The sequence below is a fragment of the Canis lupus genome, chromosome 35 (assembly GCF_048164855.1).
Source record: "Canis lupus baileyi chromosome 35, mCanLup2.hap1, whole genome shotgun sequence".
Classification (NCBI taxonomy): Eukaryota; Metazoa; Chordata; class Mammalia; order Carnivora; family Canidae; genus Canis; species Canis lupus.
In genome coordinates this window covers 2153609-2171194 of record NC_132872.1, presented here as the reverse complement: position 1 = coordinate 2171194, position 17586 = coordinate 2153609, and the positions used below count along the sequence as shown (strand labels likewise).

Here is a 17586-nt window from a genome sequence, read left to right as displayed (position 1 = left end):
TTGAGATTCAGTGTAAGGATAAAGCCTAAATTTAGTTTAGCACCTCAAAGCCTGAAGGCCTGAGTGTCTCTACATGTGACTCTTGTTTTTATATGCCATATACCCAATTCTCAATTCAAGACACTGTTGAAAATTTCTGTTAGCAATTAATAAGTAGGTCCCTGAATCACATAATCCATCTTTTTTGTTAATGCTAAGGCCCTCCCAGGGAAAAAATTTTAAAAGAGTGTATTTAAGGAAGGAATGTTATACTTCCACTAATGCAGATGGAACCCAGCAATTTATAGAACTCAAAAACTCAGGACCCCTGGGTCGCTCAGCTGTTTGGTGCCTGCCTTCGGCCCAAGGTGTGATCCTGGAGTCTCAGGATCGAATCCCACATCGGGCTCCCTGCATGGAGCCTGCTTCTCCCTCTGCCTATGTCCCTGCCTCTTTCTCTGTCTCATGAATTTAAAAAGAAAAGAAAAGAAAAAACACAAAAACTCATTTACTTAAGAAATAAGAACTCACATGTCCAAAGAATGGAATCCGTGCATTAACAATTGGAAATCTAGCCTGGTCCATGTATATCAAGACACCAAGTGCATTATAACTTTGAGCGTTTGCAACCTAAAAGGAAAACAGGTAAAGATCAGAAAATCCAGATGTAATCACACAAAATTAGAATACATATTGGGCTTTATGCTATAATAAAGGGTTACAGAGGACTATACTGAATCCCCCCCAGTGTTTCAAGTGTTTCAGATACTTTATATATGTTTGAGATAAAAATTCTTGCCTTAACTCATTAAGGGGTTTCAAAGACAAGAGAAATAATAAAAACTCATCCAATACAACCACTGTCTTTTGATATTTTCTATTCTAGGCCCTTACAGAGGTTTGACTTAAGTTTCCTTTTTATAAAACAGTTATAACTAAATTCTATAAAATTCAGCTCTATGTAACATAATGAAGCACCTTAATTTAACGGTCCTATATAATAGGATATTGTTGTTTTAAACTTAAACTGCTTTCACTTAAGCATTTCTGATTACTTCATTTTCACTAAAAGACAGTGACTGCAGAATATTCCAAGTGGTTATACCATAGTTTTAGAAGTGTTCTATAGTTTAATTAGAATTTATTTGACCTGTTGAACACTTCAATAAATTGTTATTAGGTATGAGATTTTAAGACTGACAGCTTCCAGAATGTAAAAAAAAAAAAATTTTAAATGAAGAATGGAATGATACAAATGTATTTAAATAATACTCACCTTTTCAGCAAAAGTGATTTTCCCTGCTCTAGCGATCACTAAAGATCCATTCACAGGAGATTTTAAATTCTCGAAGTCTTTTTTGGTGCCAAAATTAACATGGACCAGTCTACCCTAGAATAAAGACAGGGTTAGTGAGCATTAGAGTCTGAGATAGGATGGTTTTACAGATCAAACCTAAGAGAGAAAACAGGGATTAAAAAAAGAGGCCAGAGCCTAGAATGAATATAAGAGAGTTCTGGTCAAACTGGTCAGAGTATTCAGGAGTGAATCAAGACTTCTGGCCTCCTATATTCACATCTTGTATCATCACACACTGTCTTTAATTTGCATTGACCTATTGACATTTAATCTCTTTTACATTGCTTCCAGTATTTTAGGGGGAGAGAGAGCTAACAGGATAGGATAAACAGAGACATATACCAATATAAATACTGTAGGGACACCTGGGTAGCTCAGTGGTTGAGCATCTATCTGCCTTCAGCCCAGGCCATGATCCTGGAGACCCGGGATCGAGTCCCACATCGGGCTCCCTGCATGGAGCCTGCTTCTCCCTCTGCCTGTGTCTCTGCCTCCCTATGTCTCTCATGAATAAATAAGTAAGTCTTTAAAAAAAAAATACTGTAGGCTAGTCCTAGCAGCACCAACTACATAAACTTCCTAACATCTGAATGCTAGATAATTGAGGACATATGAAGGAATAGGTCTTAACTGAAAATTCTGATAATCTATGTGAAAATTGTTAAACACTGTTATAATTGACTTGCACAGCAACTTTTAGATGTTTATAAAAGTGGTCTCACCAAAAATAAAAAAAAAATAAAAAATAAATAAAAGCTGTCTCATAATGTTCCTAAATTCTATTAATAGAGCTATAGGCTAAAACTGACAATCAAATATCTAATATAGAAAGTTTGTGGGCCAACTAAAAACCTCAATGTTCAGGGTGCCTGGATGGCTCAGTGGTTATCAGTGGTCTGCCTTTGGCTCAGGTCGTGATCCTAGGGTCGTGGGATTGAGTCCTGCATCAGGCTTCCCACGGGGAGCCTGCTTACCCCACTGCTTAGGTCTCTGCTCTCTGTGTCTCTCATGAATAAATAAAAATCTTAAAAAAAAAAAAAAAAAAAACCCTCAGTGTTCATTTTCTTAAAATTTAAAAGAAAGAGCAGGGTGGGGCAGAGGTAGAAAGTACCAAGCAGACTCCACACTCAGTGTGGAGCCTAACACAGGGCCTGATCTCATGACCTGAGATCATGACCTGAGCTGCAACCAAGAGTCCGGTGCCCGATTGTGCCACGGCACCTCCAAACCCTCAATGTTCTTTGCCAGAACAATCTACCCACTTTCAAACCCCTAGTTTGTAGACAGCCAGGGAAAGTGATACAGCACAGGTAAGACTTCATATAGCTTGGAAGGCATCCACTAGGTAGACCCCTGACATACAAACATATGTTTTTTAACCTGAAAAACCTAGATAGATCTTTTTAATTTCTTTATTAGTTTGGCCATATTTGCCTACATTTTAAAAAATCAAGCATTAAAGATTCAGGCTAAGACTAGACTTCAGCCAAGATAGTTACTTATATCTGTCCTCACATGGAACCTTGATATTCACATTCATCCAGCAAACCCCACCATGAGTCACCATGCGTCAAGCACTGTCCAAAGCTCTGTGACATAGCAGTAAATGAAGCCAACCTCTAGCCCTTCAAGTAGCTTATTATTTTAATGTGGAAAGAGATAATGTCAGGTGTGTCAGTGAAGAAAAATAACACAGGATAAGGGGAAGTGATTGGAGGAAGGCTATTTTTAACAAGATAATCAAGGAAGACTTCCCTAAAGAGGTAACAGTAGAGAAGAGACTTGCACAAAATGAGGAAAAGGTCACATTGATATTTAAGGGAAGAGTTTTATAAAGGCCTTGAGGAAGAAACGTGCCTGTGTTTGAGTGTTTGTTTGAGGAACACCAGGGAAGCTGGGGTAGCCAAAGCACCATGAAAGAGGAAGAAAGTAGGATTACTTAGGGCCCTGCTGTCCTTATAGGAGAACTTGGGGATTTTACTTTCACTGTGGCATAGGAGGGTTGAAAACAAGAGTATTTCATCATTAGTCACATTTTACAAATAAATTTATACCAAAATTCCTAAGAAAGGTAATGATAAGGAGTTTCCTGGGCTATTCAACAGGGAAAAAAGTCTCATGTACGGTTTTGCCTTACTTACGGTAACTGTCGTTGCCTTACTGTATGCCACGTAACCCTCAGGACTCTCCGCCAGGTATACCAAGTCACTCTCCATATCCACTATGGTCACCGTGTTTTGAGCATTGCTAAAAAAGATTAAGTTAAATTAAGCTGAAGCTAAGGACAACCTTGGGGAAATAAATTAAATGACTAACACATTTAGCATTTTACTTACATTATTTATCTTGAAAGTCTCTGCTATATTAGCACACCTGAAAGTAACTACCTGTATAAAAATCAGTTTACCATCTTTCAACATACCTGCTTTTGACCTGGATCTTAACAAAATGTTCATCACGCCAGGATTTGCTAAGTTGAAATTCACGGAATCGATTCTCAATTAATAAAGCAAGGCTTTCATCTTTTTGAGATCCAGCCTCACGAGGCACATACGAATTTTCATTCAGCCACCTAGAGGAAAAAAGGTCACTGTTAATAAACAATGAACTCAAATAGTAAGCAAATTTTCCTTTAAGATTCGATTTATCTGACAGAAAGAGCACAAGCAGGGGCAGAGGGAGAAGCAGGCTCCCCACTGAGGAAGGAGCCCAGGACCCTGGGATCATGACCTGAAACGAAAGCAGATGCTTAACTGACTGAGCCGCCCAGGCGCCCCAAGCAAATTGTTTTAAAAGCGTAACTCAATACTATTCATCACAGTTAAGCTAAATTAACTGTGACCCAAAATTTCTGGATTGACTAGAGACAAACTTAGAAGGAAAAAACCTGCCAAATATCTGAAGAAATTTATGACCTCAGCTTGTTAAAACCTCCTTATCCAAAGTAAACTAGTCCTTCAAGAGAATCATCATAAGGGAGTACCTGCCTAGGGTAGTTTTAGGGAAAGGAGTAGATTCTAAGAGGATCCACTGTAAGCAAAATGAAAGATAGCGTTACTGTTGGTGAGTTCAGGTATGGCTTTAATTTTCACCTACTTTGAAGCAAAACTACTTCTTGTCCTGATCTCCTATGTCTCATTGTAAATACATATATATGTAAGATATAGGTTATCTGATTTTTTTGGTAAACTCCAGTCTCATTTGATCCATAATGCCTGGTATAGAGTAAACACAAGTAATTGATGAAATAAAAATGCCCAAGATTCCTAAAACTAAGACTAAGAATTATTGTACAACTGAAACCGTAGGAAGCCAGCTTATAGGTAAAAGAATAAATTCTTAAGAGTTAGGTATGTCTAAGGAAGATCTTAAAAACCAAAGGACAGAAACCTTAAGGACACTTCTTAGGGTGTGGATTAATGAAAACCAGAAGAAATCAAGGAATACTATTATGTCTCTATATCAAGCTGAGCAGTCAAGTTAGTCCTGATCTAAAGAATACATAAGGCGGGATCCCTGGGTGGCGCAGCAGTTTGGCGCCTGCCTTTGGCCCAGGGCGCGTGATCCTGGAGACCCGGGATCGAATCCCACGTCGGGCTCCCGGTGCATGGAGCCTGCTTCTCCCTCTGCCTGTGTCTCTGCCTCTCTCTCTCTCTCTGTGTGACTATCATAAATAAATAAAAATTAAAAAAAAAAAAAAAGAATACATAAGGCCTTATGGATAGTAGGAAAGGATGCCCTTGTGGATAGCAGGAAAGCTCAGCGTGACCTGCAAGGGGTAAGATAAAAATATCAAAGCAGAAACAAGTCTGATAGCAAGCAACAAGCTATAAAGAGCCAGATGACAAAAGGATCAAAGACCTGCGGAATTTTTTAAAGAAAAATGAGTGTCCTCTCAGAAATTTTTTTCACAAACATAGTTTGAATTCCTTATTGTTTACCCACCCCTTAACTCTAAGAAGTCTTCCCTCCAGATTGTAATGTTTGTTTTGTAATCACTGCTCTGAATAGCCACTATGTGTTTAGATACTGTGAAGCAGCTCAAGCTTACCTCATGGTGTTGGTGAAATCTGTGTTACTCAGTCTCTCTGACAACATTGTTTTGAGGTCCGTCCAAAATAAGCGAGAAGGTGTTTCAGGGAAGTACTCTTCTGTTTCTGAGGGTTCTGTTCCCTCTGTCCCCAGAGCCTCTGTTCCTGTTGGTCTTTCACATTCAGCTTTTGGTTCTACACGTTTACAGTAGCCCAAGTAGCCAATCATAAATCCTAAGGATAAGAAGTTTCAGGGCTGAACTCATAGAATTTCATTGATAATATATTCCTATAGGAACTGTTAATATTTTCAGCTAAGCCTTGAAAATACAGGTTTATTCAAATTATAAGCAGTTTCAAAGTAAATAATGAGCCTCAATGTTGTGTTATGTTAAACCATTCAATTGGGCAGCCCCGTGGCGCAGCGGTTTAGCGCCGCCTGCAGCCCAGGGCGTGATCCCGGAGACACAGGATCGAGTCCCACGTCAGGCTCTCTGTGTGGTGCCTGCTTCTCCCTCTGTCTGTGTCTCTGCCTTTTTCTCTCTCTATTAATAAATAAAATCTTAAAAAAAAAAAGAGTCTTTAAACCATTCAATCTAACAAATCATACAGTTGACTCCCAAACAGTGTGTGTGTGGTGGGGGAGGGGGGTTTAAGGGTGTAGTACAAATTCTGCATGTAACTTTTGACTCTCCAAAAACAAATAGCTTACTGTTAACCAGAAGCCTTATGATGACATAAATAACTGATTAACACATATTTTGTATATGTATGATATACTGCGTTCTTAAAATATCCTTTTCTTAGTTTTTTCAATATTTCTAGGCTACGCAGTTGGTCTTTTCAAATTGCCACAAATCTCCAAAATTTTTTCCAATATATTTATTGAAAAAAAATCTGCATAAGTGGACCCACACAGTTCAAGTCCATGTTGTTCAAGAATCAACTGTATAATAACTTTATTTTAATTACGTTACCTTTTTATTTGAAGTTTATTTAAGTAATCTCTACACCCAACATAGGACTTCACCCATGACTCCAATATCAAGAGTCACATGCTTGGGCAGCCCTGGTGGCTCAGTGGTTTAGCGCAGCCTTGGGCCCAGGGCATGATCCTGGAGACCCGGGATCGAGTCCCACGTCGGGCTCCCTGCATGGAGCCTGCTTCTCCCTCTGCCTGTGTCTCTGCCTCTCTCTCTGTCTCTCATGAATGAATAAATAAAATATTAAAAAAAAAAAAAAAGAGTCACATGCTCTACTGACTGAGCCAGCCGGGAGTACCTAAATAGTTACCTCTTTAAGAGATAGGTAACTTTTCTTCCCAGAAGCCTTCCTTGAACCCTTAGGGCAAGCTTCTATGCTACAAATATCCTGTGTGTACTTCTAGTATAACATTTGCACATTACAATGAAATGATTCATGTCTCCCTCTCCCCACCAGGCTAAACTCAAGGCAGGCCTAGAATCTTAGTCATCATTATATTCCTAGTGCCTAGCATAATGGCACATAAAAAGGTACAAAATAAACACTGCCTTGACTAAATTAACAGACTTTCTAGAGTCGGTGACAAGGAACATTAAGTTTTGAATGGCACTCTTACCAATCAAGAAAAAGAGGACTACAGCAATAGTCCCATAGCAGATAAATCCATTACACCTTTTTGGTTTTGGGACACTGGCATGATTACCCCTCATGTTATTGTCAACATTTTCTTCTTCATCTGCAGCTAGTTTCATCTCCACATGGCTGTTATCACCATCTACTTGCCGTGCCAGACTAAACCGGGTATAGGACAATGGTTCTCCACCAAACTGAGATTTGGAGAAAAAAAAAGAAAAGAAAGAAAGCATTATGAAAGAAAAGAAAGGGATGAGGAACATTTACAAAGAGTTTGATTAGGGGATGCCTGGGTAGCCTGGGTAGCTCGGTAGCTCAGTGGTTGAGCGTCTGCCTTTGACTCAGGTCATGATCCCGGGGCCCTGAGATCTAGTCCCACATTTTTTTAAAAAAGATTTTATTCATTTATTCATGAGAATACACAGAGGAGAAAGAGAAGCAGAGATACAGGCAGAGGGAGAAGCCGACTCCATGCAGGGAGCCTGATGTGGGACTCGATCCCAGGTCTCCAGGATCACTCCCTGGGCTGCAGACAGTGCTAAACCACTGAGCCACCAGGGCTGCCCTCTAGTCCCACATTGATCCTGCTTCTCCCTCTGCCTGTGTCTCTGCCTCTCTGTGTATCTCTCATGAACGAACAAATAAAATCTTAAAAAAAAAAAGTTTGATTAGGTACTATACTTATTATTAGGCCAATACTAGGACTTGCTATATATTCTTAAGGAAAAAAGTTGCTCTTTCAAAGCAACCTTCTTCCCTATACCCAGTTCTGTCCGTGGCAGATGAGGGCTAGAGCACACATTGGCCTTCTTCATCTCATTCAGCCTTTTCATTCAGGGTGTCTGTTATGTATGTCTATTTACATAGGTATACATTTTGATCAGTGTTTTCTTTAGTTCCTCTTATCTACTTGGCTGTACTCCCATCACACCCAAAATATCCTGAAAGTTCCTCAAGATTTTCCAAGTTAACTCACTCAAGACTGAATACATCCTTCCTTTGTGGGATCCATTACATCTCAAGACCACCACTTCAACACAAACAAATACTGATAGTTTTGAATAATATTTCATGTTTACTGGGTGAGTCATACTTGTATTCTTCGTATTCTCACAAACTGGCAACCAGAAATACAACTTAAAATATCTTACCAAGGTAGAGAATGCTGATCTGGCTTGATCCATCATTCTGAGCTGCCACACAGAAGAGCCTAGTGTTAAAACAGAAAATTAATATGAGATGGATACCAGTGTAGCAGATAAGTGAGGGCTTTTCATTACCACACCAGGTTATACATAACAAGTTTACTTTTTTTTTTTAAGATTTTATTTATTTATACATGAGAGACACAGAAAGAGAGGCAGAGACACAGGCAGAGGGAGAAGCAGGCTCCCTGCAGGGATCCCGATGTGGGACTCGATCCCAAATCCCAGGATCAAGCCCTGAGCATGAAGGCAGACGCTCAACCGCTGAAGCCACCCAAGCGTCCCAGTACTGTAACTTCTGTAACTTATTTTAAACAGCTCAGTTTTTAAAAGTGTATAAGAAATAAAGCAGGGGCGCCTGGGTGGCTCAGTAGTTAAACATCTGCCTTCTGCTCAGGTCCTTATCCCAAGTCCTGGGATGGAGTCCCACATTGGGCTCCCTGCAGGGAGCTTGCTTCTCCCTTTATGTCTCTCTGCCTCTCTCCGTTGTCTCTCACGAATAAATAAATCGAAAGAAAAGAAAAGAAAAGAGAAAAAGAAAGAAAATGTGCCAACTGTTAATTGGTGAATCAGTAAAGGATACAGAGATATATATTGTACTACTATTATCTCAATTTTCCCTATAGGCCTGAATTTTTCAAAATAAAAAATGTGGGCTAAACCACCCAGCCGCCTGGGTGGCTCAGTCAGTTAAGCATCTAACTCTTGGTTTTGGATCAGGTCATGATCTCAGGGTTGTGGGATGGAGCTCTGTGGCAGGCTCCACATTCAGGGAGGAGTCTGCTTGAGATTCTCTTCCTATCCCTTTGTTCCTCTCCTCCCTCCCCCTCTAAAATAAATCTTTTTTTAAAATGTGGAAAACTAATCAGAGTATCATCCACATTAATAGATTTAAGTAACTTAATAGTCAAAGAGACAAATACAAAAAAACGACAAAAAAAAAAAAAAACAATAGACAAGCATCGGAAAAAAGAAATAAAGTATAACTAAGCCAAGAATGGTCATGCAACAAAGACCAGTAACAAAGCACCTCCAATAAAAGTGAAAACCCGATCCTTCTGATTAAATGAAGTTCTTACAAATGATAGATCTTTGATGCAAAAACAATAGACAAAAAGAAAAACTCAGTATGTGGTTTTAGGAGGTCAACTATCTGAGATGTTAAATGTCTTGTTCCAGGCTGAAAACTGATAATCCAAAACTGAAGTTCAGTAAGTTACTGGATTATAAAAATTGTGTTTTCAAAAAAAAAAAAAAGTTCTCATCTCCAGAAATTTAAGAAATTAATCTTAACCTCTGAATCACCGTTGTATGCCCAAAGCTAGTATAATATTGTATGTCAACTATACATCAATACATCAATTAAATAAATCTTAAAATAAATGACAACTATTTTACAAGTGTTTCTTATTTTCAAGTAATCTCTACACCCAATGTGAGGCTTGAATTTACAACCCTGAAATCAAGAATCACACACTCTACAGAATGAGCCAGCCAGGCACCCTGACAACCATTTTAAAAGTAAAAAATACCTCTGTAACCAACAGAGTCCTATATTAAGTTAAAGCATAGGTATTAGCTGAAATCTGGATTTTTCTAATGAATTTGGTTTGAGTGCATCTAGATGTTTGAAACTGATATATTGAGATATAGAGGGATCCCTGGGTGGCGCAGCGGTTTGGCGCCTGCCTTTGGCCCAGGGCGCGATCCTGGAGACCCGGGAATGAATCCCATGTCGGGCTCCCGGTGCATGGAGCCTGCTTCTCTCTCTGCCTGTGTCTCTGCCTCATTCTCTCTCTCTCTCTGTGACTATCACAAATAAATAAAAATTAAAAAAAAAAAAAAAAAGATATAGAGTGGTCACTTCTTTTTTTTTTTGGTCACTTATTTCTTACTATTTTAAGGCTTTTTCTGTACTAACAATTGTGTACACTTACAGCGCATTTAACATCCACATGGCATAAAGCAAACTAAGTAAACACAGACTGTAAAAGACATCATATAAACTGGCGTTAGAAAAGCCTCCTAAGGAGGGTGCATGGGTGGCTCAGGTCATGATCTCAGGGTCCTGGGACAGAACCCTGCATTGGGCTCTCTGCTCAGCAGGGAGTCAGCTTCTACCTCTCGGTGCTCAGGCTTGCACTCTCTCAAATAAATAAAATCGTTAAAAAAAAAAAAAAGTCTCCTATCAAAACCACTTAACGACAAAAATTTAATCCCCAAGCTTTAAAGACTAGAGCTAAGAAGCAAGACATCATCTTAGAAGCACAGTCTCCTGCCCTATCTGGTGTCCAAGTTTATCACTATCCCTGCACCAGAACCGTACAAACCCAATCACTAAAACCAGAACTAGAAGACTCCACCCTGAACCAATTTTAATCATCCTTTTCTAGGAAAAAGCAGCTTAGAAGTTTAATATTCATCTGAACCAGCCATTCCTCAAAGTTTCCAGTTTTAATTTTTAGACTAAAGTGATGCTTTTAAATAAATGATCTAAGGATTTAAATAAATGATGAGATTTAGTGGATTGCAAGTCTGCAAAAACAAAGATATAAATAGAATGTAATTATGATTTTGTATAATTAAACTCTAAATACTAGTTTACTGAAAGAACTAGTATGTTATTTCTATTTCAATAGCCAGACACAAAATTAAGATTATAACATAAAAGAAATCAAATCAGAGGAAAAAACTGACCAGGAAATTCCCATTTTAACCTCATAATTTAACCCCACATCTAAGAACATGATTAATTCTATACCTATAAAAGTTATCCCTCAAGTTTTATATAACAAATTTGAATCATTCTTCCAAAATGACCTCACACGCAGTAAAGCTCTGTATTCAAAAGAACCCCTTAATAAATTTTCTTCCGACTGAAATCACTCTAATTTACATGCTCTAAAAGTGTGGGAGAAACTTTCCATAGTTATAACTGTCTATAAAGAGGTAGTTCTGTTAAGACAGCATCTAAAAGCCAACTTTTCTGACTTATTTCACTATGTCACTACCACCACTGCTGATAATCTGTTAACAAGAGACAAACCGAATATCACCTTCCTTGATTTTTATGCACATTAGCACCTTGTATACATTTGCTCAATCATAACTGGAAAACCTATTCAGTTTCTCACATTAATAATGAAAATAAAGGTTCACATATGTTTAAGTTCTTCTTCCTGCTTTTGAGGTTCTGTTCTGGAGAACATCACTACCTAATAACTGCTGCCCTCTACTTTCTACAAAATGGGACAGAAACTAGCTCCCGCCTCTACTAACAGTCTTTCTTTGTGAACTTCTTTCTTCCTGACTCAGCTCAGGGAACGTCTTTATGAAACCTTCTCTGGCGATTTCCCTACCCTATATTTGACATGGAATTTACAAAAAATAATTAAGAATAAAGATATTTTATTTTTTTAAGATATTTTATTTCTTAACAGTATTGAGGCATGCTTAATGTATATGAAGTTCACTTTTCATATCATTTAGAAATTACATTAAAAAATATAATTAGAGGGGCAGCCCGGGTGGCTCAGTGGTTTAGTGCTGCCTTCAGCCCAGGGTGTGATCCTGGAGACCCGGGATCAAATCCCACGTCGGGCTCCCTGCGTGGGGCCTGCTTCTCCCTCTGCCTGTGTCTCTGCCTCTTTCTCTCTGTGTCTCATGAATAAAATCTTAAATAAATATATATATAAAGCATGAAAACCTTGGACCTGGAATCTTCCCCCATCCCTGTCAGTATTCTGGTTTATCCTGGAATCACCGGGCAAGGCATGGATAGTAGGGAAATTTTAAAACGTAGAAAAATTTTAGGGGGGATCCCTGGGTGGCACAGCGGTTTAGTGCCTGCCTTTGGCCCAGGGTGCGATCCTGGAGACCCGGGATTGAATCCCACATCAGGCTCCCAGTGCATGGAGCCTGCTTCTCCCTCTCTCTCTCTCTCTGTGTGTGTGCGACTATCATAAATAAAAATTAAAAAAAAAATTTTAGGGGCGCCTGTGTGGCACAGTTGGTTGGGCCTCCAACACTTGGTTTAGGCTAAGGTCAGGATCTCAAGGTCACGGGATCCTGACAGGCATCCAGCAGCAGAGCTCTGAGCTCCACGCAGAGTTGGCTTCAGATTCCTCCCTTTGCTTCTGCCCTTTCCCCCACTCCTGTGGGCTCTCTCAAATAAGAATCTTTAAAAAAAAAAAAAGAAAAAAAAGTAGAACTTTTAAAGGCTACCTGGTAGGGCTCCAAGATCTTAAGCAACTGATTACGGATATGCTTTTTGCAAACTGTTTCCCTATTCATTTGCAGGTGAAAATGAAAAGGTTACATGAATTTGCAAAACTCCTGCAGGGCCCTCCGGACACATAATCGTGCACACCCAGGACTTATAAAGAGATGGTCAAGATCCCTCTTAGCTTTAAGGGTCTAAAATGAAAAGGCGGTGGGGTGGCTCAGTCGCTTAAGCGTCTGGCTCTTGGTTTCGGCTCAGGTCGTGATCTCCTGAGTGGAGACAACTGAGCCAAGGACAGGCTCAGGGCTCAGCAGGGAGTCAGCTTGAAAAGTCTCTCCCTCTGCCCCTCCCCCCCATAAATAAATCTTTAAAAAAATTTTTAAAAATGAAGAGGCCACGGAGGAAAACAAGGAGAATCTTCGTTCCTATTTGGCTTTCTGTAAGAAGACTGCCCGACTCCAAGAAGTCCCTGCACGGTGCTCATATGAGAAGAGTGCACAAAGGCACACACAGGGAAGAGTCCCAGAAGGTCTCAGAGGATCATTTTTGACCAGGTTTCATTGCTGTCTGATTCAAGTTTCACTGGGAAACCTTGCTCCATGACTACAGAGAGAGAGAAGTACACTATCGGAGGCAAATAACCGCCACAACTTAGGGCAGAGGGAGGCGTCCCTACCCAACAATCTTCAGCACAGCACTTCAACAAAAGACATTCCAGCAGAGCAAAGTGAAAAGGGTGGCCGTGCTGTATGTAAATTTTTGGAAGAAATTTCTTATTGGTATCAAAACTTTTAAATTCTACATCTTCTTGTGAAGTATATTGAGTTCATTACAACCCAAAACTAAGAAGAAAAAAAAAAAAAAAACCAGCATGGCTAACAAGTACTGTAGAGAGCCTAAACCTGACTTTTTTTTTTTTGCAATACAAAACTAACTTCTGGAAATCACCTTAAATATCAGTCAATAAGGTCAACCCCCCCCCCCCCCCCCCCCCCCCCCCCCGCCAAACACACACACACACACACAGCTCAGTGGCAACTGAATCAGCATCTACTCTTCCAACTCCTTTCTAAAGCCCAGAATAAAGGTGTCAGGTAATCCAAACACGGGCAGAGGACAATTATTAACCACTTCAATTCTCTTACCCCACCCCCTCTGCAGGGAGGGAAGCAGAAGCAATGAAGTTCCCCGGTCTACCCAAGGTCGCTGGGAGTAGAGGGAAAACTGTTAATTGGGGGGGGGGGGGGGGGGGGGGGGGGAATAGGGCAGCCCTGGTGGCTCAGTGGTTTGCTGCTGCCTTCAGCCCAGGGCGTGATCCCGGGGGACCTGGGATCGAGTCCTGCATCAGGCTGCTCCCTGCATGGAGCCTGCTTCTCCCTCTGCCTGTGTCTCTTCCTCTATTTCTGTGTGTCTCGTGAATAAATAAATAAATACTTTTTAAAAATAAAAAATAAAGTCACAAAATAGGTTCTTCCCTACTCCCCTACGCCCTGCCATCTGCAAGAGCCATCCTGTAGGAGCAGGCGCACAATGGGGCCTGTACGGCAGCTGTCAACGCAGCACGGCCCCTTGGCCATAGTGCACATTTCCCCCAAGCAAAAGCCAGTTCCCACCCGGCTGTTACTCGGCCTCTAGACTACAGCTCCCACCAACCGAGGTCTCCCGGCTGCATCTCCCGCCCTACAGCGAGCTGTCGGAACGCGCTGCAAGCCGGCACCTGCGGCGTCCAGGCGGCGTCTGCCTGGAGGAAAACGGGGGAGCCCCCACGCGACCCTGGGGGGCCGCGATGCGCGGGGTTCACGCGCGCGGCTCGCAGCACCCGCCCCGGGTTCCCGGGACAGCAGGTCAGGGCCCGGGCAGGCTCCGCCGGCGCAGGGCTCGCGGGGCTGGCAGCTCAAGGTCACCCCGTGCACCCCGACAGCTCCCTGGGTTCACTTCCCGCACCGGCCACGTGCTCGGCTCCACGCGGCCCGGGCCGTCCCACGGGGCCCCCCCGCGCCCTGTGAGGATGAGCGGGTGGCGACGGGGTTCCGGGAGGCCTCCGGGGGCGGAAGCAGGGTGCGGGGCGCAGAGCGGCGGTGGGGGCCGCCGCCCCCGAGGAAGCAGGGGGCGCGCCGGGGTCGGCCCTCCGCACGCAGCAGCGCCCAGCCCCAGCCCCAGCCCCAGCCCCAGCCCGCTGCACCTGCAGCCCGCGGCCCGCTTCAGCCCGCCGCCCCCGCTGCAGCCGCCGCCGGGCCGCAGCGCGGGAGGCCGCCCCGAGGCCCGGGCACGCGAGCGTGGCGCGTCACTCACTCGGGCCCCCGCTCCGGCCGCCGCCGCCGTCCCCGGACGAAGCTGACGCTCTCTGGGGGCCGGCCGCCCCCGACCGCCCTTTTATAGCGCGGCCCCGCCCCCTCCGACCCCCTGCCAGGCTTGCGTCACTTCCTGCCGCACGTAGCCCCAGAGGTGCCCAGGGAATGGGCTGCCGGGGGCGACGGCGCGCACGCAGCGGACAGGCCTGCGCGGGGGGCGGGGCCTGCGCGGGGGGCGGGGCCTGCGCGGGGGCGGGGCCGAGCGGAAAAGGCGCCAAGGCTGCAGGTGCCGGGAGCTGCCGCCCGAGCCCGCAGCCCAACCTTGACCGACCTCCGGGCCCTGCAGCGCCGAGGCCGATGCCGTGGGCGCTCGGTCCTGAGTGTGGGAGGCCAGACGCGGACATAATGCCTTGAGTGTGCATCTTTGCTGGAGGAGTAGGGGAGCCCCTAACGCCGTGCTGTGAGCCATTGCTTTGCAGCCGCGGAAGTACCTTGGGATAAGCCCCAAGGAAGAAAGAGTGAGAAGCAAAATGCAAAATTGTGTTCAGGGTGTGCAGAAGCGGGCCTGGCGCGGGGCTCGGCGCGGTGCTGGACGCAAGAAGGAACGCAAGGGGAAGCAGAAGCTAGTGGGGGAATTAGGGGGACATTGCAGACGGGCCTTGATGCTCGTCCCCAGCATCCCCAGCATCGTTATCACGGAGGTGTGCAGTGCGGAACAGATGAAACAGGGTTCTTAAGCTCCTACCAACACTTACACCTTCTCCCTGCCTCTGGGCGGCAATTTACAGCCCTTGGAGGGAGACAGGCAAGTTTACAAAGCTGCAAAGGAGAAAAGCAGTAGGGCCGTAAAAGGGTTACAGAGAAAGAAAGGGCTTCCCAGGTCAGAGCCCCGAGGGACACAGAACCGTCCTTTAAAAATGCAAATCATGGGGATTCCTGGGTGGATCAGTGGTTTAGCCCCCAGGGCATGATCCTGGAGTCCTCGGATCGAGTCCGCATCAGGCTCCTGGAGCCTGCTTCTCCCTCTGCCTGTGTCTTTGCCTCTCTTTCTCTGTCTCCCATGAATAAATAGTCTTAAAAACAAATAAAATAAAAATGCAAATCAGGGGAGGGGGGGATAAAAGATTAAAAAAAATAAAATAAAATGCAAATCCCTTTTCAGGTTTGGGGCTCCCGCTCTTTACCTAATTCTGCGATGTAGGAGAGGAAATAACACGGGGTTTGCACATCGCTCTTCACCTTGCCCCCCGATTCTTTAAAATCTTTAAAATCTCTCCCCAGGGAGAAATAAATCTTATAAGCAGAAGCATCAGCGCATCTTAGGGGATGTGCACAGGAAAAAGTGAGATGGAGGAATGGGATGGAGGGGCCGCCTTGACATTGGGACAGTGGACGGGCTGAGTCTCTTTTCCCTTTCCTTGGTTTGCTGGGATCTTAAAAAAAACTAACAATGCTAGAATCCAGGTGAAAATCTTTTTTTAACCATTTGAAGAAATGGGCTTAGGAGACCAAGGTCAGGAGGAAACCCGTGAAAATCCAAATTAAAGACATCCATTGGTGCAGCCACTGGAAAACAGTATGGGAGTTCCTCAAAAAATTAACAATGGAACTACTCGAAGGCCCTGTAATGGTATTTACCAAAAAAAAAAAAAAATCTAAAAATACTAATTCAAGGGAATACATGCACCCCTATAGTTATTGCAGCATTATTTACAAGAGCCAAATTATGGAAGCAGAGCAAGTATCCATTGATAGAAGAATGATGTAGTTTTGGAATATAGGTGAGGTTTGGTGGGGTGAGGTCCAGAGTCAAGGACCAAGAAAGAATTATTGAGACGTCTTTGGTGCAAAATGGTAGTTTTATTAAAGCACACAGGACCCTTGGGCAGGAAGAGCTGCTGCCCAGGGGTTGTGAGGGGTGGCTGATTATACACTTGGGAGTTGGGGGACGTAAGGAAAAGGGAGGTTTTTAAAAGGATTTTTGTATGCTCAAGAGGACCTACAGGATTTTGGAGGCCTTGCCATTGTCAAGTTAAGGTTGTTTTTCCCTCTAGTAAAGCATTAACATTAAGATAGCTGGGAGTTTCCTTCCGCAAGTTAGGTTATTGATAAGAATGCTTTTTTTCTTTTTGATCACTAAGACATTTTGTGAACTAAAACAGATTCTTGTTCTTGTCTATAGGACTATAATCTCTATAAGTTAACTATTTGTTTTTCCTTTCCCTTAGCTTTAGGGCAGCCAGGAGTGCCCAGGAAGGTCACACTTATCCCACCAGCAGTCGGGGTGGGGCTTTGCACTGTGTGAGCTTGTGCTTTGTCCTCAGCTAGTCTTCCCTTCCCCATCACTCACCAAGATGAAAACTAAAAATTTTTTTAAAAGGTATCATGAAAAAAAATGTACATTGACAAAAATGAAACAATAAAGATGAGACTACTTTAAAGAGCAAGTCAAGGGGATCCCTGGGTGGCACAGCGGTTTGGTGCCTGCCTTTGGCCCAGGGTGCGATCCTGGAGACCCGGGATCGAATCCCACGTCGGGCTCCTGGTGCATGGAGCCTGCTTCTCCCTCTGCCTGTGTCTCTGCCTCTCTCTCTCTCTCTCTCTCTGTATGACTATCATAAATAAATAAAAATAAATAAATAAAGAGCAAGTCAATTATATTTTTAATTTCATACCTCCTATTAGTAATAATGGGCACTATGTAATTAAATTTACTTTCCTAGCCCTTTCTCCCTTGAAACGTTGCAGGATTTCAAGAAGAGGGAACTCTTCTGCAATTTCAAATAGATGACTATAAATTTGTCTTGCTTTGTTGCAGAATCTGTACTATACTGAGAGGCAATTCTGCTTTGTCTGGTAGTCCATACAAATGTTCAAACATTTT

The 17586-nt window shown here is 43.1% G+C and overlaps 1 protein-coding gene across 1 annotated transcript in view; it reads right to left on the bottom strand.

Moving 5' to 3' along the window:
• Positions 1–14828, bottom strand: part of TFRC (transferrin receptor) — a 31346-nt gene extending 16518 nt beyond the window's left edge. The window contains exons 1-8 of the mRNA XM_072812338.1: positions 14704–14828; positions 8136–8194; positions 6968–7178; positions 5388–5601; positions 3759–3908; positions 3478–3583; positions 1256–1369; positions 511–609 (exon numbers count right to left, since the gene is read on the bottom strand). Coding sequence (XP_072668439.1) covers positions 511–609; positions 1256–1369; positions 3478–3583; positions 3759–3908; positions 5388–5601; positions 6968–7178; positions 8136–8171 — 930 coding nt within the window. The 5' untranslated portion in view covers positions 8172–8194; positions 14704–14828. The remainder of the gene's footprint in view (positions 1–510; positions 610–1255; positions 1370–3477; positions 3584–3758; positions 3909–5387; positions 5602–6967; positions 7179–8135; positions 8195–14703) is intronic.
• Between the last annotated feature and the right edge of the window lie 2758 nt (positions 14829–17586).